This window comes from Crocodylus siamensis, chromosome 4, assembly GCF_052110815.1.
Source record: "Crocodylus siamensis isolate JL-2025a chromosome 4, ASM5211081v1, whole genome shotgun sequence".
Classification (NCBI taxonomy): Eukaryota; Metazoa; Chordata; order Crocodylia; family Crocodylidae; genus Crocodylus; species Crocodylus siamensis.
Window position 1 is genome coordinate 118,994,934 of NC_143398.1, and position 21,433 is coordinate 119,016,366.

General features: G+C 42.7%; 1 protein-coding gene across 1 annotated transcript in view; it reads left to right on the forward strand.

The window, feature by feature from the left end:
- Positions 1-21,433, forward strand: part of PIK3C2G (phosphatidylinositol-4-phosphate 3-kinase catalytic subunit type 2 gamma) — a 367,788-nt gene that overhangs the window by 280,639 nt on the left and 65,716 nt on the right. The window contains exons 26-28 of the mRNA XM_090041603.1: positions 2,523-2,715; positions 3,552-3,673; positions 9,582-9,690. Of these exons, the coding sequence (XP_089897729.1) occupies positions 2,523-2,715; positions 3,552-3,673; positions 9,582-9,690 (424 nt within the window). The remainder of the gene's footprint in view (positions 1-2,522; positions 2,716-3,551; positions 3,674-9,581; positions 9,691-21,433) is intronic.

Below are 21,433 nucleotides of genomic sequence, written 5' to 3' on the forward strand. Positions count from 1 at the left end.
ACATTTGTGTGGGGGACAGTCCATGTTCCGGGTCTCAGGAGCTGACTGGGGTGGAGGGAGGGATTGAGGGGTGGGGGTCACATGCAGCAGAGCTTGCCCAGGTGTGGTGCCAGTGCGATCTGTCTCCCCTCCCCCTGCCAGCCTGCAGCTGTCCCCACAGCACTCCACATGAGGCCAAGCCCTACCCACTTCCACCCTGGGTAGTCCATGCCACACTCCCACCCACACCTGTCCTGTGCCAGCCAGAGAGCACTGCCCCAACCCCAGCCCAGCCCAGCCCAGCCTTGACCAGTGTGCACAGCTTCCTGGCAGGGCTGCTGCCACAGCTGCTCAGGTACTTCTTGCCCCCACCACCCCACTTCCAGAAGCTCCTGCTCCTCCTGCCCCTGCTGCACCGCCCTGCGCAACAGTTAATACAGGGAAGCTGTGGGGACATGTTCTGGGCAGCAGATGCCCAGCCAGGTAGAGGGAAGCTGCAGCCAGGCAGCTCCTGCCCCAGCTGCTAGCTGCCTTCCACCCACTCCACCTGCCTAGCCTGTGATGATGAGCACCCACCTGTGAGAAGCCAAGTGGATGGAAAATGGCTGGGAGCTGGAGCCCCATGCACTGGGGCAGGAGCCACCCCACTGCAGTTTCCCCCTCTCTAGCTGGGCCTGTGGTACCTGGCATGCATCCCCAAGGCCCCTGCCCTTTCCCACTTACCTGCTGCCTGGAGCAGCATAGCAGGGGGAAGAGGAGCCACTGGAGGTGGGGGGAGCTGAGCAGTACCCAGGCAGCTCTGGGTGCAGGCCTATGAGGAAGCTCGGCATACTGACTGGGGCCCTCAGTAGGAGGGGCAGGACTGTGGTGTGGGCTGCCCCAGGCAGGAGAAGGCAGGGCTCAGCCCTATATGGAGCACTGCCGGGGCTTCTGTGGCCTGGATACAGTCATTTGGCAGATGCCCACCCACGGGGCAAATCCAGTCAGTTGGCAGGCCAGATCCAGCCCATAGACCAGTGCTTCCCAAACTTTTCCTCAGCGTGACCCCATTTATAGCCCCATTTCCTCAGTGTGGCCCCTCATGCTCCCCACCCCCGTGACTGCATCGGCTGATGTTGCGACCCCATTTGGGGTCATAGCCCACAGTTTGGAAATCGCTGCCATAGGCTATATTTTGTCCACCTGTATGTTATATCCTTGTGCTCTTGCAAGCATACTCTGTGCTCTTGCAAGCATGCTGTCAGTGTGTATCTATTCTGTAAGGCAAGGGAGGGGAGGGGTTGGTCCAGGACATTAAGGCCCCTGGCACATGTTCATTTAATGGCACAATGGGATGTTTTCCTACCCAACAATCACACCTCCTACCATGCCATACATGCATGGTAGAACACACGATTTTGGGATCAGGGATCAAATCTGAAGTGTGCCACTACTACTTGCTAGTGCAGCAAGAGCCTGGGATCATGATCACAATTGGCTGACTATAGGTTCTAGCCCTAGGACCATACTGCAGCCAGTTTCAACTAAGGTGTCTTCCCAAAACAGGAATTGCCAATCGGCTGATTGTCAGTCTCAGCCATAAGACCACCACAGCTGGATGAGCTGTCAACCAAGCCCCACCATGCAGTTAGCATCAGATTTCATGGCAGGTGACTCTGCCACATGGTCAACCCAAAGTAAAGTGGAAACCAGCCACCAAATTATTATACACATTTTGTGGAATATTTTGTAGCTGGTTTTGTGGGTTGTGGTCTGAACCTGTGGCCAGCTTACTAATTTAAGAGGCTATTAACAAGTTAAATCTTAAGCATAATGTTTGCCAGGAGCCTGGCAGAATAAGAACTATGGCCAAGTCCAGATGAGTGCAGTCGTGCGGTATGTGGTGCCACAGACACATCTGCTATACCGCATACTGCACATTCATCTGTTCTCCACCCTTCAAGACAGCATTGCAGGTCAAAATAACCTGTGCAAAAAAAGAGGAGCAGTGCATGCAGGGGTAGCGCGTGCCACTCAAAACCAAAGCCTAACTGCCTGGAGCCCACTCTGGCTGCCAACCAGGCTCTGAGAAGCAGAATCACCACTGCTGCAGCTCCAGGAAGCCCCCTGGATCCCAGGTAAGGCTGCTGGGGCCAACCCAGTGCCAGCCCCAGCCTCCCCTACCCCACCTGGGGTAATCTACTACATGCCAGAGGATGCATGGCCCAGGCGTTCCTTGAGGACAACTAGGAGCCCACTGCTAGTTGTTCCTAAGGAACCAAACGTCTGTGTTCATTTGGATGTGACCTATGGATCTGGGGCTACAGTGAGCATGTTTTCCACTCTCCCAGTGGGACACATCCAGCCCTACTCCTTTGCAGATTGATATAATAATTCTTTTGAATTGGGTTCAGTTGCAAATAAGTGATAACTGGTGAGTGTGTGTCTGTTTAGTTGCAGCTATGGCAGCGGGCACCTAGAAATGGAAGCAAAGGGAAATACAGGCCTAAAGAGAGAAATTAATATTCTATCTTTATTTTTATTTTCTTTTGTTTTGTTTTCAGAAAAATAAAGGAAAGTTTGGAGTGCTTTCCTGTCAAACTGAATAACCTGATTCACACACTTGCACAAATGTCACTGACAGGCTCTGCCAAACCTCCACCTTCTGACATTGTTCCCCAAGATGCTGAGGTGCTAAATACAGAGAGTTCAATTGCAAGAGCCACCATTTTAGGGATCAGCAAAAATTCTGCCTCCGTATGTATTACAATTTCTGCTCACTCTTTTTAACTGAATTTTAAACTACTCTTCTGTTAGTGTACACACTTGCCTGCCTTGGTTATAAAAAATGCTTTTGTGCCACAATTAGAGGATCATGGGATGAGCAGTAGTGCCATGAGCATTGAGATTCAGGAGAGAAATAATACCAGGCAGAGAGCCATTAGCAGGGAGCCATTAAGAAAAACTGCTCCTGCCTTATAGTGAAAAATAAATCAAGAGCTAATTAAAGTATCCAGAAAAGAAGCACAGCACAAATTAGGAAGCGTGCTAGAAATGGGAGCCTTCTGCATGATACTTTAATGGACCATTATTCGTTTTTACATAGTGTGGTCATATTTCCATGTTTGAGCTGCGTGTTATCCAGACAAGTCTGTCTCTCTCTCTCTCTCTCTCTTTCTTTCTCCATGCATGTGTATATAATCTATATATACATGGAGAGAGAGAAAGACTTGTCTGGATAATATGATAATGATCCATAAAAGGTGTGTGTGTGTGTGTGTGTGTGTGTGTGTGGAGAGAGAGACAGAATATATATGAAGAAAGAGACAGATAGATATGTCTGGATAAATGCCCCTCAAACTTTCTACTATAAATTATAATTATATAATATATATATACATACATACATATTTATATATAGTGTGTGTGTGTGTGTGTGTGTACAGCTAAGTCTAAGTTGTAAATCAAATTTTCTGGCACTATGGGCTGTATTACAGAAAGTCTTTTTTTGTTAAAATTGTCCTGTATTTGAACATGTGTATTTTTTTGTGTGTTTATACCTCTCTAATAATTTCTGTTGTTCCTAACTACAGCTGTATCTAGTCCAAGTTGTACAAACCTGCAACACTGCAACCTTTGTGGAAAAGTCATTTGACCAATTTTCAAAACTTCATGGCCATCTACAGAAGCAGTTTCCATGGCATTCCCTCCCAGAGTAAGGCAGCACACATGATTCTGCTGGCACAAACAAAAATAGGAAAAATATGTGGTAGATGTGTGTTTAAGAAGATTTTTGTCTTTCCAACAGCCCATTCTATATAGTAGAATCTAGGGGAAATGAGGTCACAGGCTATAGTGACAGCTTAACTAAAATTCAGATTGTGTCACCAGCATTGACAAAACTAATAGTTATTCTTTCTACAAGCATACTAACTCACACAGCGGAACCTGCCTTTCTCTACAGTCTCAACCCTAAAGAAAGTAAATACTCCAGCAGAACCCCTGAGCAATTCATTTGAACCTGAGCACTTGAACACTCAGGCTAATTCAGGCTTGAAAGGATTTTGGTGTTTGAACTGAATTAAGAGAGTCAAACTGAGGGCTTTAACTTGGAATAGCCTTGAGCCACAAATTTCCCTTCCAAATTTAGTCTCCCTTAAAATACAAAAGATATTCACTTGCAGGGTGTTTGTTCAGTTCTTAATGAGGAGAGGAAACCAATTTTTCCTGCACTTACATTTCAGGTTGTTTAATCTCGGGTTTTTATTAACCCATTATAGTTTAAGGTGTGATATTCTGAGCAGGATTTACATTTCTCCAAAATTTTGAGAGTTTTTAGAATCAGGGTTTTTGTTTGGATTTAGTCATAGTTTTATTTATTACATTGCTTTAAAAATGATGAAAAGCATCTGTTTTTGTCAATGCTCTTGGTGGGCACAAGACTTAAATGTACAAATCTGTCAAATATCACAAGTACAGTTCTGTCAAAGTCTGTATGAAAGTCTTAAACCGTTACTAACTCAGGATAACTGAAGTAATTTTCCCTTTGTTTCCACACCTTGTGTATGTAATAAGTTACTTTCATTTTGTATACCTGGAGAAGACCAAATTAAGAAGGAGCTTAGTTGAAAGGATATGGCATTGGACTGAGTGGCAGGAGACTAGAGGGTTCTGTTCTTTACTATGCTTTTAATATACTGACTGATCTTGGGCACGGCATTTCACTTTCCTTTTTTCTTTTCTATGTTTCATCTTGTTGTTCACATTGCTAGCTCTCTGAGGAAAGGATAATCTGTCCTCATGCATTTGTACAGTGCCTAGCGTGCCTGACCTCTGATCACAGTTGCAGTCCCAGGGCACTACATCTGATAATAAGCAAATGATAAAAATACCCTACTTTATTGCTTTCACCTTGATTTCTCACCCATTCTGTCTCAGTACAGACAGTGAAAAAACCCCAAGGCTGAATCAGTTCAATCTTTGCAGGTTAGTTTAAGCTGCATAGATTGAACCGACAAGCAAATGAACAGACATTCACTTTTGATTGCAGAAATACAGCCACATGCCGAAAGTGGCTCAGGCCTGAAACCAGAGGGTGCTAGAGCATGTTTCCCTGCTCAGCTGAAGCAGACAGCTTGGGCTGAGGCTAGTCCACCCACCCACCCTGTGAAGGGGAGGTTTGAAGGGAAGGTGCAAAGCATCCTGGGATGCTGGGGGACTATAAGTTAAGATGAATCTGAAAGGGATGTGGGACAGAAGTTCAATAAATTGATTTAACCTAAATCAGTTAAATCTAATACTAGTGTGATGGGGCAGTAGGGGGTGCTCTTGCACTTGGCCACCCACCTCACTGTGTCCAAGCTCCGAGTGCCTCCCTGGGGTTGTCTCACGTCTGGCTGACCCCCTTCTTGGAGCAAACCCGCTAGCCTGGGGGTATTGTTGCCACCACCCAGGGACTCATAGATTCATAAAAATAGGGTTGAAAGGGACCTTGTAGATCATCAAGTCGGACTCCCTGTCCTGGGCAGGAGAGAAAAACCGAGCTCAAATGACCCCAGCCAGGTAGACATCAAGCCTCCTCTTAAAGACCTCCAGGGTAGGAGCCATCACCACTTCCCTTGGAAGTTGGTTCCAGATCCTAGCCACCCTGACTGTGAAGTAGTGCCTTCGAATATCCAGTCTAAACCTACTCTCTAACAACTTGTGGCCATTATTCCTTGTTACCCTGGGGGGCAGTAGGGGGAACAAGGTCTCTCCCAAACCCCGCTGGTTCCCCCTAGTGAGTTGATGGGGATGGGCTTGATCCTGGCACAGTACCCCCTAGGAAACACAGGCCTAGTAACCCACAAGGGTACTTGATTCACTTCAAGAACTTGGGATGCTTCCCTCAGTCGGAAGCACAAGTAGTGGTCCCCCTTAGTTAACCAAACCAAGGGGACCCCAAGGCATAATCTAGACCCACTCTCAGTAAGTCTCCCATGCTAGATACAAAGGAGAACTTTATTGGTTACAAGGAGTAGGGTTGGAATAGGGTACAGAACTGAGTAGTATCAGAGAAATCCTATAGAGCAAACAGGGTGACTGGTGTAGCCTTTGATCATGCATCTGAGTTACTGCAAGCTGTATATCTAGTTAGATCTCAGGTAGCTGACTTCAAATACCATCCAGGTGCAGGTGGAGAGTCCCTCTGGAGGCAGGCAGTTCACTGATCATGAGTTTCCAGAGAAAGCAAGTTTCAGATGGTCCAGCTCTTCTCTCTCTCTGAGTTTTCATCATGGCTACTGCCCCCACTCCTGGGCAGTCCTTAACTTATATAGCTTTTATGACCTCATTTACTTGTTCCAATGGAGGCCAGCACCTGTTGGCTTTCAGCCAACCAATTTGAAATGCATCACTGGTTGCTGGGCAAACTGGCAGTCTGTAGCCTACTAGGGAGACCAAGCCCCTCACCTAAGTATGTGATGCCAGTCACAAAGGCAGAGGGAGCAGGTTTCCCCACTCCCTCAGTAATGTATCCAACTCAGGTTACCTAAAGAGATAGGGTAAAGTGTGTACCCTCTGCAGGGCCCATCCTAACCAAATTGTCACAGAGCAGAGTTTTTGGGGAGAAACAGAGGTGGCCTCCTGCCACAACTATGTCCATCCAGGTTTATCTTAAACCGGTTTTAACCATTTTGAAACTGGTTTATATGCACTGAATATCCATTATGTTACAGATTTAAACCAGTTTCTGATCACTTATCCTAGTTGATGGTAATTTCTGTCCCTAGCCTAAGAGTAAGCTGCTAATTTTGTACCATTTACTTTTGAATTTTATTCTGAAATGATTTATGAATTTAACTGAAAGCATAATTTGTTTTATTATTATTTCAGATTATTATAAAATATCCAAAAGCAAGTAAGCCAAATTTTCATTTTCTCCTGTGTATAGTCAGAGATAGAATTTACCTAAGAAAAGAAAAATGTAGATTCTAATAACTGGATATTGGACTGCAGAATTAATTCTGACAAGCAATGATAAAAAGAAGTTCCTCCCTATAGACACTTTTAAAAAGCTGGACAAAGCACTTGAGAGAATTATAGGGCTCAAAGATTCCTGATTTCATGAAAGAGTGTAGTGCATGAAGTAGTCTTCAGTTCTAGGATTTCCATAACTACTTAATCAGCATACCCCTCATATTAAAGTGACTGTATTGCAAACCAACTAAAAAAAACTAAGTACATTTTATTTCTAAGAGAAAAAAAATGTTCTATGCCCACTGGCAGTTTGTCCAGTTGTTTAGTAGAGAAGAATGCTATTGGTCTGTATAACTTTTCAGAGCTGCATGATCTGCAAAGCTAGCCAATTTTCTTCTCTAGAGATGGGCATCCTGATCCATGTATTGTCATCTGGTTAGCTTTCTAAAGGCTGTGGAATCTATTTGCTGAGCTACAGAATTAGGTACAGTCTGTTCAAAATGGAGATCTGGCCAATAGGCTTTCAAAAGTCTGGCCATGTGCGTTTTCTCTCTGTTAAACTGCCAGCTGGCTTTTTACTTAGCTCAAATCATATTTTTCAGAAGCTTTTAGGTGTCTCCTGAGACCTTTGGACAAACAAGGTTATACTCAAAAAAGAGGAAAAACATGAGGCACAGTTTAAAGCCTGGAATGGTGATGAGATACTTAATACACCAAATTGAAACTTCCACTGCACTAAATCATGTGGACTAGAGGATGGTAAAGCATAATATTAGTTTAACAGGCTCAACTTAATATTAGTAATCCATATCACAAAACCCATCACATGCAGTTTAGAATGGATAGCTCTTCTGAGACGCATAACATGTTCCCTCTTCTTCAGAGAGAGGGAAGGAGAGAAAGAGAAAGTCCTTTCAAGTTCAAGGTTAATGTAATCCAATAAGGCACATAGTTAGAAATCTAACCCCTTGGCAAAACTAGCCATGCTTTTCTGGTAAAAAAGGGAGAAGAATTTAATTATTTAAATGTAACTTTATAAAATGTTTAAGTGAAAAATAATAATTAAAATGTGTTGGCATTTTCTGTCACCATAATATTTGAAGTTGATATGAGAACACTGTATAGAAAATGATAACACTGTATAGAAAATGACTAGATAACTATACTTTTATTTAATAAACCTAAGTAAAATCACTAATAAAATCTAATAGAGGATCATTGCTATCCATTATTGTGTGTTTTAGTGTATTATTTCTATTAAAGTGGAGCCTAGAGTTTATAACTGTGGCCAGGTACAGACATTATGGGCACCTATACACCTGCCCAATGCCTGCTTGGATTCATACTAATTAAAATATGATAGAGCAAACTTGATTAATTGAGTCTGCTGGAGCATACTAATTAGCATGCTCCAGCAACCTCAGTGTCACATGTATTCAGCATCCTCATGTTTCAAAATGGTGACACCGCTGCTTTAGTTAAAGCACCCCTGCTGCCATTTTGAAGTGCAGGATGCTGAATACACAAGACACTGCAGGTGCTTTAATTAGAGTGACTCCCAAGAATCACTCTAATTAAAGTGCCTCCCCTCCCCACACCCTAGAGCACATGTAAAGATGTCCTACTCTTTTACTGGTATAAGTGTTTGGAAACTGGTCTATACTCATAACAAAAGAAGTTTGGCACACATAGACTGATTTTAAAATGGTGGAACTCAGTCTAAGATTTCCCTCCTGCACCCCCACCCCACCCCACCCCACCCCCACTAAAGGGTGAATGTATGCTCTGTTTGCTACCACTCTAAACTTACCAAGTAACTTAGATCAATTGCATCTTGGACTTCTTGAATGTCTGTACCTAGTCTGTGATGAATAGGTTCCCATTATACTGCACTAGATAAATGCATTAAAAAGACAATACCTTTGCTCAAAACCTTACCATCAAGGTTTTTTTTTTTTGGAGACATGTAGGTCAGGATGTTGAGATTGGGTTATTATCATATGAGGAATTGTACACCACACAGAGATTGCCCTTTCCCTGAAGCACCTCGCAGCACCTTTGTCTCCACTCTATATGTGAAGGCCAGTTTTTAAAGTTGCTTACGGTGCTTGATAGTTACTTATTTACATTCAAATGCCTAGTTACCTTTAAAAACCTGGCCTTCACACATAGATTGAAGACAAAGGAGGTAGGATGAGAAACAGGTGTTATACATCTTGCTTAGTTATCAGCATATCATGCAAAGCCAAGGACATGACATTTGGTCTCTAGAATCCCAGTCTGGTGCCCTGCCCTTTATGATCTAATGCTTCTCATCAGAGGCATAACTAAGAATTCTAGCACCCTGGGAGTGCGGGGGTGAGGCATGCCAAGAGCGAGTCTTACCTCCCCATACATGGGCCACTGCCATAGCTGCCACAGCAGAGGCTGCTGCTGGGGCATGGGCTTGGCAGATACAGGTCACTCTTGCTGCAGTGCTGGATCTCCAGTGGCCCCATTTCTGTCACTTCCTCCGAACTGGTGTGTGGGTTTGGTGCCCTGGCTGCCCACCCCTAGTTATGCTACTCCCTGTCATTCACAATGTCCTGGACTGAAGTACAGCAAAAGCTTATCTTCAGAAAGTAAATTGTAAAAGCTATAAAATATCTGCATGTTCTTTGTTGCAGGTTCCCTCACTGGTGGCATTTACCATTTACAGATCAAGAACATAAAAGAATGAAAGACCTGAATCTCTATCTTAAGCAGTTATTGAGTGGACCCAGCAAAGTGGCTAACGTATGTGAGCTCTTTATTTGTTTCTCTCTGGCAATAATAGCTTACATTGCTTTTATCAGCTGCCTGCCCAAAAGACCCAAAGCTATAACAACCTACATAAAGTAACATCTCCAGCCAGATCATTTAACAGTGCCAGCCACATAAGGATAACACAGAGTAAATTTATTAGAGTTTTTTCAACATAATTGTTTTCCTTATCAAAGCACTGACTCATCAAAATGAAGATTTTTTTTCTTAGGAAAGGGTGAGTTGCAGTAAATTTGCTATCAAAAACATTTGGCAAGAGGGGGAACAATTATATTGCTGAAACATCCCACTTTTGCCATTTTTTAAATAAAATGTTTAACTTTTTATGGTAAAGAGGATCAAAAGTTAATGTGTAGTTAAAAGATTTTTACAAAATTAAGGTGATATCAAAATGAAATGGAACATTTAGTTCACCCAAGTTGATTTTTTTTCAATTCAGCAATATTTTTAGAATTTTAACTTTTTCCTCTGATTCACCAAAATGAGATAAATATTTAGAATCTCAAAATTTTCAAGGGATGGGAAAACAGTTTCTAACCCACCTTCATGATTTCAATCAATTATAACCACACAGGCTGCATACAGACATTCAAAGATTAGGGGGAGCTTAGATTACATTAAAAATAGCCACCTGATCTCACTTAATTCACCATATGCGAACCATACACTAGTTAAGTAGGTCTTCCTGAGAACTGTACAGAAGTTCAGGACAGTTAGATTGGTCTAAAAATGGCTAACCCAATCTAAAGTAATTGTACCTCTGAGACAGTATAACTTAGTTCAGGTTCAGCGAGATGGATATAACTGAACTTCAGTACAGCACAGTCCTAGGACTGGGAAAACCTAGCTGCTAGCCCCAGGCCCAGGGATGCATTTGTCCTATGCCCTCTCTGACACTGGGCTATTTTTAGACCCCCCAGTCCTTCCCTGAGACAGATATTCCCCCTTGGAATAGCACCCCCACACACACACACTGCCAATCCATAAAACTCCCTATCTCACAAGTCACTCCTGGTGCAGTTTTATCAATGTTCACCAATGCTGGGAGCTGAGGAATAAGTTGGAGTCAGAGGAGGGCCAGGAGGGATGGGAGCAGGGGGAATTTTTTGGGGAGGGTTGTTTGTCTGGGGTGGGAGGGGTTGGAAGCTAAAAATAGCCCCTGGTCCCAGGTGGTGGGGAAAAAAGCCCTACCTCCGCAACCTCCCCATGGACCCTACAAGCCCCCCATATCTCACCAAATCTTCTGGGACCTCAGCAACCCCTCTTCAGGCCTTACCTGCCTCCCAATTCCCCCATGGACCCCCCAAGCCTCCTGCTTGCCCCCTAATTCCCCAGCCCCCCACCACAAGCACCCCTCGTCCTGACTTACTTAAATTCGGTGGCTATTTTTAATGCATTCTAACCTCCCCCTAGCCTCACCATCTGTCTCTAAACAGCCACAATGGAGATAAGAGGAAAAGAACTAGTAATCCAGATGAAATAAAAAATTAGTGCTGCTTTTTATTCTCCCATTAATAATAATAATCCTAGGTTGAAGCCCAGCAGCAGATGGGAAATTATTGTAGAATTCAAAAGAATGTGATAAAGAAATACTTTGGCTTAGAGAGAAGACCTCAGTGTTTGGCCTGTCTACTGGTTCTGCCAATGAATATGCAAAGTTTGGGGGTTCATTCTTTTATTGATATATGCACCCTTCCTGGTGCACGATCTGCTTGTGCACTGACTGCTTCTGTTTGCTAGTGAGCTGGGCAAAGTCAGGCCATTGATCGAGGAGTTCAAGGTTCTTTATCCTGTCTCTAGCATCCATATGGGTGCTTATGCTCCAATGTGTTCCAGTTAGTGGTCTGTAGCACTGCTGCAGCATCATGTGTATAAGCCCCCATGGGTTTAAATGGTTGCTGGGCACTTTAACTAAAGCTCGTTGAATGGGTTTTAGTTAAAGCATTCTGCTGCCCTTTTTAAATGTGTGGGGGCTTAATACATGTGACGTTGCATCATTTTAATTAGAGCAGCTCTCCAGTAACTGCTCTAATTAAAATACCCCCTACCCCTGAGCACATGTATAGGCACCCTATGTATACAAGTTTCCAATTTGGCACTGCAGTGTATAGGAGTTGGGTTTAGGCTTGAGAAATAAATTAGTTAAAGCCTCTACCTATAATACTTATGTTCTTGCCCAACATTCTAGGAACAAAGCTAGTTCAATACTTCATCTTAGTCCTCCTATTATTATCCCATAGTGCAACTGTAGCCTTGTAAACTCACAGAACATGCTGCTGCTGGGAGGTAAGTGAGAATTTGTGGGTGGTACCTCAAAGGATACCGGAAAAGAAACTATTTAGGATAGTGCTAGTGCAGATGCAGGGCATATCTTAAACTAATTTGATATGGCTTATGTAGTTGTTCCATTACAAACTGTTCAATTGATAGAAACAATTCAGTTCTAAGATAGATAAAATATGTAAAACCAAGAAGGCGAAGCCACTTAAAACTTCCAAAATAACTGCAAAACCAGTATTTATTATAGAGTACATAATGTAACTAATGGAATGCAAGACTCACTGAACAAGGTCAATGACAGGCATAATGGGTAGATTGTCTCCATCTGTAAAATGTTGTGTGCTGCAAATCATCGTCCGTTATATCTAACCAATAATTCTTGAGATGATTTTTTGTGGTCATTGGCACTCCAGGATCACTAAATTATGTTGTTTTATTTTAATGTGGCTCTCTGCGGGGAGATGTGAGAACTTCTGGTGATATAATTTGACCCATTAGAATCAAGCAAACCAGTTTAGTAATGTTCCTGTTACTAGTTGAGGAAGCCTTATTGTTTTAAAATATCAATCCTCATTCCTTTTTTTCTTGATGGCCACTTGGTTAAATGCTAAGCAGAAAATATTCTTTATAGACTTTCTTGATTAAAAACAGTAATAATAATTACTTACCCTTATCTCTGCTCCTCTTCTCATCTCAGGTAGCCTTACAGTCAAATCTGTCCTTTTTCCTCAGACAACTGAAAAAACCTAATTGAAGGCGTATCTAGTGATTACTCTCTATTTAGGAGTTACACACTTGTGACTATGTCATGTCATGATAAAACTATGTAGTGATAAGTTAGGGAATTTGTGGACAATAGATGTAGCATAAGTTCATGTACATGCTAATCTTGTACAATGCATCTAGAATAGAAAATGTCTCTTGACACAATCATTTTTGTCCTGCTGCTGAATTATATTGTCGGTAAATTGATGTCTGGGGTGCAGGCAAAAGCTGTAGAGAACCAAGCAGAAACAGTTTTATTATAAACACCTCTCTCTACCATCTGTAAACTGATTATTCTGATTGGCTAAATACAAAGGCAGGCCAAAAGTCTCCACTTCAATGGAAACAGCAGAAAACTTGGTTTTATTATTCTGCAACAAAAAATCTAAAGATAACTGGCTAAATTCAAATTCCTACCTGCATCATACCTTCAATATATGCTTTTCAGTCCAGGCTGAATGTTTATTGTTTAAGCAATGTCATGATGACTGAGGGTGTATCAAGCTATCACTGACCTTTTCTGGTAAATAACTTAACTGGAGAAGGTAATTGCTGCTTTGTTGTTTTTGTTGCAGTTCTGATGGAGTCAGATACCCCTTTAAATACTTTAACAACCTTAAATTTTAAATGATCAGTATATAACAATAGGCATATATTATACAAATTGCTTTTATATTGGGATCCCATTGTAGAAAATTTTACAATAAGGCATAATACACCAGAGCTTCTATTCACACTGACTCTAGTTCAGGAAAAAACATTCTTAATCCCACCCCTGTTCAAAGAAGTGCTTAAGTACTTAATTAACTTTAAGCATGCATTTAAATCCCACTGAGTTATCTTGGACATAAGCATATGTTTGAGAACTACTTGGAGTGCAAGTGCTTTCTTTCAGTCCAGGTTCATGCTTGCTGGAAAAAAAGAGTTGTATTTGATGCCACTGCATTCACCAAAATACAGTAGGAGATAGATGCTATCCAAGTGAATTTACTTTTGTTATATGCCATGGGAAGCAAATACTTGCCAATTTACAGCACCGAAGACAGATAACTTTCAAAAGCATGTATGTTGACCCCCAGAGGCATTCTGAGAACCAAAGAAAGTTTTGAAAAGCCAGTCCCACCAAAATTAAATACTGAGAAGCATCAAAGTAAATAAATTGTAATAGCAAATGTTATAATGATATATAGATAAGATATAAATGACCAGACAGTACAGGTAAGGCATATGAGGCAAATCATTAAAATTTGTAAAATATGCAACCATCTAAAGAAATTATAGTTTTATTAATATTTAAAATATATATATATTATTCTCTAATTCCTGAAGTCTTCAAAAGCCTCTAACAGGTGGCCAGTCTTCTTAGGGGAAAAGACTTGTTACCAAGATTTAAAATTAAATTTTAAAAGAGCACTTATCTTGGTTCATCTGAAGATGGGCTATTCAGCAAACTCCATAGTTCAAGACTAAAGATTAAAGATTCTGAAGTGAACCTGACTTAATATCAAAAGCTTATGAAATAAAGCCATTTTTTAATGTTCCTCATAGGTTCTATTCTAATTCTTACTCCCTATTTAAGCTACATCTTTTTCTAAACCAGATCTAACTGGTATAAAACTGCTAAATGCTCTCTATAAGTGACTTTTAGTTGACCTTTTTAAGCAAACTTTCCCACGCTTTCTAACACTTCCTAAAACTATTCTCAACTGATATTCTCTCACTTACTCATTTCCTTTGCCTCTTCTTCTCTTACTCAAACTTTGGTCAAACAGATGGAAGCAAATTCTCGAACATATTGCCACTAAGCATCTTAGGGCCTACTGCAGTCTACATACAGCCTTTATAGTAGAGTAATTTAAATCAATGACAAATGTCAGCATTTATTTTTAACTTCCATTCTATTTTGGTGAAATCAGCTGTGTGTGTCTGTGTAGACAGATAGATCAATAGATAGATAGATAATATTGGAGACTGGCAGCGGTGAGTGGGGAGCTCCCGCAGACGCTGCTAGCACTGTCAGCAGCAGGGTGAGGGTGGGGAAGTGGCAAGCGCCAACCACCCACAGGTACCGCCGCCAGTGCTGGCAGCCACCAGGGACAATCAGGGATTACCCGCAGGTGCCACTGACATAAACAGAGTAATAATCATAGTTAAACCTCACAACGTGTGACAATCTTTGCACTCCTTCAGTTTTGCTTTATTAGATGACAAAGCAACAAAGTAGTATCACACTATGGTAAAGCAATCCAATAATAGATGGAGCATCAAAAAACAATAAATTGAGGCTTAGGAACACAAGAATGACAACATTTCATATTATCACAGTATAAATCAAGTATGTGGCAACCAGCATTCACAGCCAGCCATTTTTTTTTATTCCACTATTACCACTAGCTGAACAGGGGCAAAAATCGAGACTGCCAGTCCATAACAACCCAAACGCTATAATATAGAAAATAAAGTAGAAGGCTTGTAGAAGGTAGTCCACTCCCTAAGGATCCAAAAGCAAGTTAAAGAGCCATTAACTGAGTCAGTTCTTGGATCCTATGACAAATAGCAACATTTCAGTTGTCAGTTTTTTACAGCTTATTGTGAAAGGAGAAATTAACAGTTAACCCTGGTTCACAAAATCACCAACTTCAGTTATGAAACTAGATACAAAGCAATGTTCCATTTTGGAGTCCTGAATGTTTTTTTATAAGCTGCTCTCTAGCAACTTTCCAAAGTAAGTTTCTCATCACTACTTGAAAAAATCAGTGGTATTTCTTTTGATTGCCATGAATTGGATATGTCGTATGATAATGCAGCTCAGAGATTTTGGATTTGATCTGACCCTACAAGCAGGTCTGTGCTTATTTCATAGACATTTCATAGACATTAGGGCTGAAAGAGACCTCAGAATATCATCAAGTCCAGCCCCTTGCCCCAGGGGCAGGAAGTCAGCTGGGGTCATAGGATCCCAGCAAGAAAAACACAGATTTCTCTTGAAGGCGTTCAAAGTAGGTGCTTGAGCCACATCTGGCAGCAGGCTATTCCAGACCTTGGGGACTCAGGCAGTAAAGAAGTTCTTCCTTATGTCCAGCTGAAACAGTCTTGCAGGAATTTATAACCATTCGACCTTGTCATCCTTTGGGGCGCTCTGGTGAACAAACATTCCCCCAGATCCTGGATTAACACCCCTTACAAACTTATAGGCGGCCACCAGATCGCCCCGAGCCTGCACTTTTCCAGACTGAAGAGTCCCATAGCTCTCAGCCTCTCATCGTAAGGTCTATTTTGCTGACCTCTGATCATGCACATGGCTCTTCTCTGGACTGTCTTAAGCTTCTCCACATCCTTTTCAATTGTGGAGCCCAAAAATAGACACAGTACTCCAGCTGCAGCCTCACCAAGGCCAAGGACAAGGGGAGAACAACATCCTGGGATTTGCTTGAGAAGCCTCTATGGATGCAAGCCAGTGTTTTGCTGTCTTTATTAGCCGCAGCATCGTATTGCAGGCTCATGTTCATCTTGTGGTCAATGATGACCCCCAAGTCTCTTTCTTCCATTGTGCTAGCCAGCGTAGCACTGCCAAGCCTATAAACATGCTGCAGGTTTTTCTTCCCAAGGTGGAGAACCTTGCATTTTTTGGTGTTAAACACCATCAGGTTCTCATCCACCCATTTCCTGAGCCTGTCAAGGTCAGCCTGGATTGCCCTCCTGTCCTCAGGTGTGGATGCTTTACCCCAAAGTTTGGTGTCATCGACGAACTTGGCCAGTCCGCTTCTGACTCCAATGTCCACATCATTAATGAAGAGGTTGAACAAAATAGGTCCAAGAACAGAGCCTTGGGGGACCCCACTGGTCACAGGGCACCATGACAGTTGACTTCCATTAACCACCACCCTCTGGGTTTGACCACCGAGCCAATTCCCGAGCCAGCAGATCATGGTGGACTGAAGGCTGCAGTTGATCAGTTTTGCTAAGAGGTGATCATGGGATACCAGATCAAAAGCTTTTTTGAAGTCAAGATATATGACATCAATCTTTTTTTCCTTGTCCAGGTGATAGGTCACCTGGTCATAAAAGGAAATGAGATTGGTCAAGCAAGACCTACGCACAACAAACCTGTGCTGGCTACCCCTCAGGATAATGCCATCGGCCAGACTGTTAAGAATGATCTCTTTGATAATTTTTTCTAAGACCTTCCCCAGGATAGAGGTCAGGCTGATGGGCCTGTAGTTTGTCGGATCCACTTTCCTCCCCTTCTTCAAGATAGGCACCACATTGGCCTTCTCGCAATCTTCGGGCACTTCACCAGAGCACCAGGAGCTCTTGAAGATCCATGCCAGGGGCTGAGCTATGATGCTGGCCAACTCCTTGAGTACCCTGGGGTGTAAATTGTCAGGGCCGGCTGACTTGAAGGTGTCCAGCCTCTCAAGGTGTTCCTTCATGAGGTCTGATAGAGGGCAAGGAATCACCCTCACCCAGGTGTCCCTGTCCTGTAATGGGCAGGGGCTTCCCATGAGACTTGTGAAAGACCAACACAAAGTACCCACTTAGTAACTTGTTTTTTTCCTGGGCAGTGGTCATCAGTTGTCCCTTCTGATTTAGCAGGGGTCCAGTGTTACCCTTGTTTTTCCTCCAGCTCCCCACATATCTGAAAAAGGACGTTTTATTGTCCTTGATGCTTGGAGTTGGAGTTCCATCGCAGCTTTGGCTTTCCTGGTTCGCTCCCTGCAGGTCCAGACCAGTGCAGAGTATTCCTCCCTGGTGGTGGATCCAGTCCTCCATCCTTTGTAGGTCTTTCTTTATAGATGCAGGAGGTCCGCTAGTTCCTTGTTGAGCCAAGGGGGCTGCTGTGCCCTTTTGCTGCCTTTCCTCTGAGACGGAAATGAAAGGTACATGATTTGTCCCACTGTACTCATACATAACCGATTTTTGGTTTGGGTTTTTGGAGTCAGAGGTAAAAGGACTTGAAAAATTTCATGAAACATAAGTTCAGTGAGCAAAAGTATACAAACTTAATGGCATGTGGGGGTGGGAATGATATTGTTCTCTCTGTTTGCTAATTTTTTTATTGAATACCTGAAAACAGACCAAACACAAAGCTTAGTGTAAGTGGGTAGAAGTCTATTGATCCCTCTGGAATAGGGCTTCTATGACTTTATCACACTGGAACATATGGGGTAAAGTATAGTGCAGTATTCTTACAGTCAAAACTGGGTGTAAATGTAAGTGCCTGGAAATAAGATGTACCCTCACTTTAAGACTTTGTGTATTTAGCAACAGATGCAAAAAGTTGCTTTTGCTTCTCTGACACATGCTTTGCAAGATTAAAGTAATCAAGTTTGATAAGGATTTTCAAATGTATTTTAGGTCATTGGAACTAGCTCTGAATTTCCATCAGTGTAAATAAGATCAGAGTAAATAAGAACACCTGATCTTATTTACACTGATCTCCACTGTTCATTTCATGGGGTTGCTGTAATGTGCCAGATGTAATGAAGGTCTGAGATGTGTGGTTCCTCTGAATTCTCACTTTTCATATACGCATTGCAGGCAGATGTCAAGCAGCACCAAAATGGGTAGGGTTCAAAGTCTCCTCTCTCCTCCTGTCCTCTCCTGCAGACATAATAGCTGAAGCAAGGTCAGCATTTTCTGATTTATTTCTTTCCTGCTGCTTCTGTATCCTGTTGAAGTATAATAGAGGCATGGGTGTTCCCTGACTGTAGCCCTATTCTAACATTGGTTAGAGGAGACAGGGAGACAGCTGAAAAGAAAGGCAGTGCTGGTTCTTTTGAATAAAATGTTATATGGTGAGAAATCCCACTATATTTTATTAATTACTAAAATATTTTTTCAAAGGATCTAAGTGAGTCATTCTGGGTTGCATTGGTGTAAATTTGAAATATTTACCTGTAGAAAATGGAATTAGCTGTTCTAGATTTATAATAGAATCAAAGGAGGTTAGATTTTAGCCTTTCGACTCTTAGTCTCTGAATAATCTTGGGACTTCAAAGGAGTCATGCCTAGATAGAGAAGATGGGGTGCCAGTTGTCTAAAAGTCAGACGGAATTGCTGGCAGACGTCCTGTCCTGGAGGTCTGCAGTGCCCAATACAATCCAAATGTTCTTCAGAAAAGAGTGAGAATATGAGTTCAGTGGGGACAGGATCAACCTTGTACCTGGAAACTCAAAAGAGTTTCCATGGTCAGGCTAATGCATCTTCAGCGGTTGTATTTTGAAGTACTCAGCCAAGCTGGTCAGAGGGTAAGGACATCAGGGTGATATTAAGGCTGATTATACCTATGTAGAAATTGTCTTTGATTCAACATGGGAATCAGCAACCATTACAATTGAAAAGACTATCCTTCCATTAAGTAAAAACTATACTTTGGTGGGAGACCTGCAAAATCAACAATGTCTTGCAGAACTTAAATTGCATCTTCTGATTTGAAACAAATATTTCTAGGAACAAAAGAGGATTTTGATTTCTTCCAGTACTGACCAAGAATAAATCAGTCACAGGGACTTATGCTGTGCCTTTGTAATAGGGCTACCTACTCAACTGGCAGTGGACTTAACATGTCATAGAAATCACAGAAAATTGAGGGTGGAAAGGACCTCTGGAGGTCATCTAGTCCAAACCCCAGCTCAAAGCAGGACCATCCCCAATTAGATGGTCCCAGCCAAAGTTCTGTCTGGCCAGGTCTTGGAAACCTCCAAGGATGGAAATTCCAGGACCCCTCTGGGTAACCTGTTCTGGTGTTTTACTCCCCTCCTAGTGAGAAAATTCTTCCTAATGTCTAACCTAAATTTCCCTTGCTGCAACTTAAGACCATTGCTCCTTGTTCTGTCATCCACACTGAGAACAGTCTAGCTCCATCCTCTTTTACATATCCCTTCAGGTAGTTGAAAGCTGCTATTAAATCCCCTCTCAGTTTTCTCTTCTCCAAACCAAATAAGCCCAGTTCCCTTAGCCTCTCCTCATAAGTCATGTGCCCCAGCCCCCTCACCATTTTTGTTTCACCTGCTGGACTCTCTCCAATTTGTCCACATCCTTTCTGTAGTGGGGGACCCAAAACTGAACACAGTACTCCAGATGTGGCCTCACTGATGCTGAATAGAGGGGAAGAATCACTTCCCTTGACCAGCTAGCAAGACACCTACCAATGCAGCTCAGGATGTCATTAGCCTTCTTTGCAATAAGGGCACACTATGGACTCGTATTCAGCATATTGTCCTCTGTAATCCCCAGGTCCTTTTCTGTAGAGCTCCTGCCCATCCAGTCAGCCTCCAGCCTGTACTGGTGCATGGGATTGCTCCATCCTAAGTTCAAAGTCTGTATCTTGATGAAGATATTGAATAAAACTGGCCCCAGGACCAACCCCTGGGGCACTCTACTTGATACTGGCTGCCAACTAGACATTGAGCCATTGATCTATACCCTCTGAGCCCAATGCTTCAGTCAGTTTTCTATCCACCTTATAATCCATTCATCCAGCCCATACTTCCTTAGCTTGATTTCAAGAATGTTGTGGGAGACCATATCAAACCCTTGCTAAAATCAAGGTATACCACATCCACTGGTCTCCCCACATCCACAGAGCCACTCATCTCATCATAGAAGGCAATCAGATTGATCAGACATAACTTGCCTTTGGTGAATCCATGCTGACTGTTCCTAATCACCTTCTTCTCCTCCAAGTGCTTAGAAATAAATTCCTTGAGTATCTGCTTCATGATTTTTCCATGGACTGAGGTGAGGCTGACTCGTCTGTAGTTCCCTGGATCCTCCTTTTTCTCTTTCTTAAATATGAGCACTATGTTTGCCCTTCTCCAGTCATCCGGGACCTCTCCTGATTGCCATGAGTTTTCAAAGATGATGGCCAGTGACTCTGCAGTCTCTTCAGCCAAATCCCTCACTACCCTCGAGTGCATCCCATCTGGCCCCACGGACTTGTATATGTCCAGCTTTTCTAAATAGTCCCTACCCTGTTCTTTCACCACTATTGGCTGCTCACCTCCTCCCCAAACTGTGCTACCTGGTCCAGTAGTTTGGGAGCTGACCTTGCCTGTGAAGACTGAGGTGAAAAAAGCATTAAGCACTTCAGCCTTTTCTGCATCCTCTGTTACAAGATTGCCTCTCCCATTCAGTATGTTACCAGATTTGCCCATCACTTTGGGGGGTGCTCATTTCTTAGGGATATGTTTCTAGGGCCTTGGTAATTCTATCAATGTGCTGCTTGTTACTTGTGTTTCTATACGAAGCTGTATATCTCCCTTCTGCAAGTCCTCACCCCCACCGCAGCTGTCTTGCAGGACTCAGTTTCAATGGGGCTGGGTTCCTCCAGTCACTAAATCAGTCATACACACAAACACACACAGATTAATGTGACACGCCTGACCTGGCCAGGTTGATCAGCATGGACAGGCTAACACCCTCAAATGCCAAGAATCAGTTCATCAGAGCAACAATAAACAGCAGTCAGACACAAGCACACAATTAAACAGAATACCTCTGAATCCGGCTGGGTGTCCAGATGACACCCTCATGGGCCAGCATTCAGTTCATTAGGGCACGTCTGAGCCAAATTGGGTCAATCAGCCTGTACAACCTGATTCCCTTATGTGTTTCAAACTCAGCACGTCCCAGTCTTTAGCCTCTTGATGAGCAGACCCCACAGTAT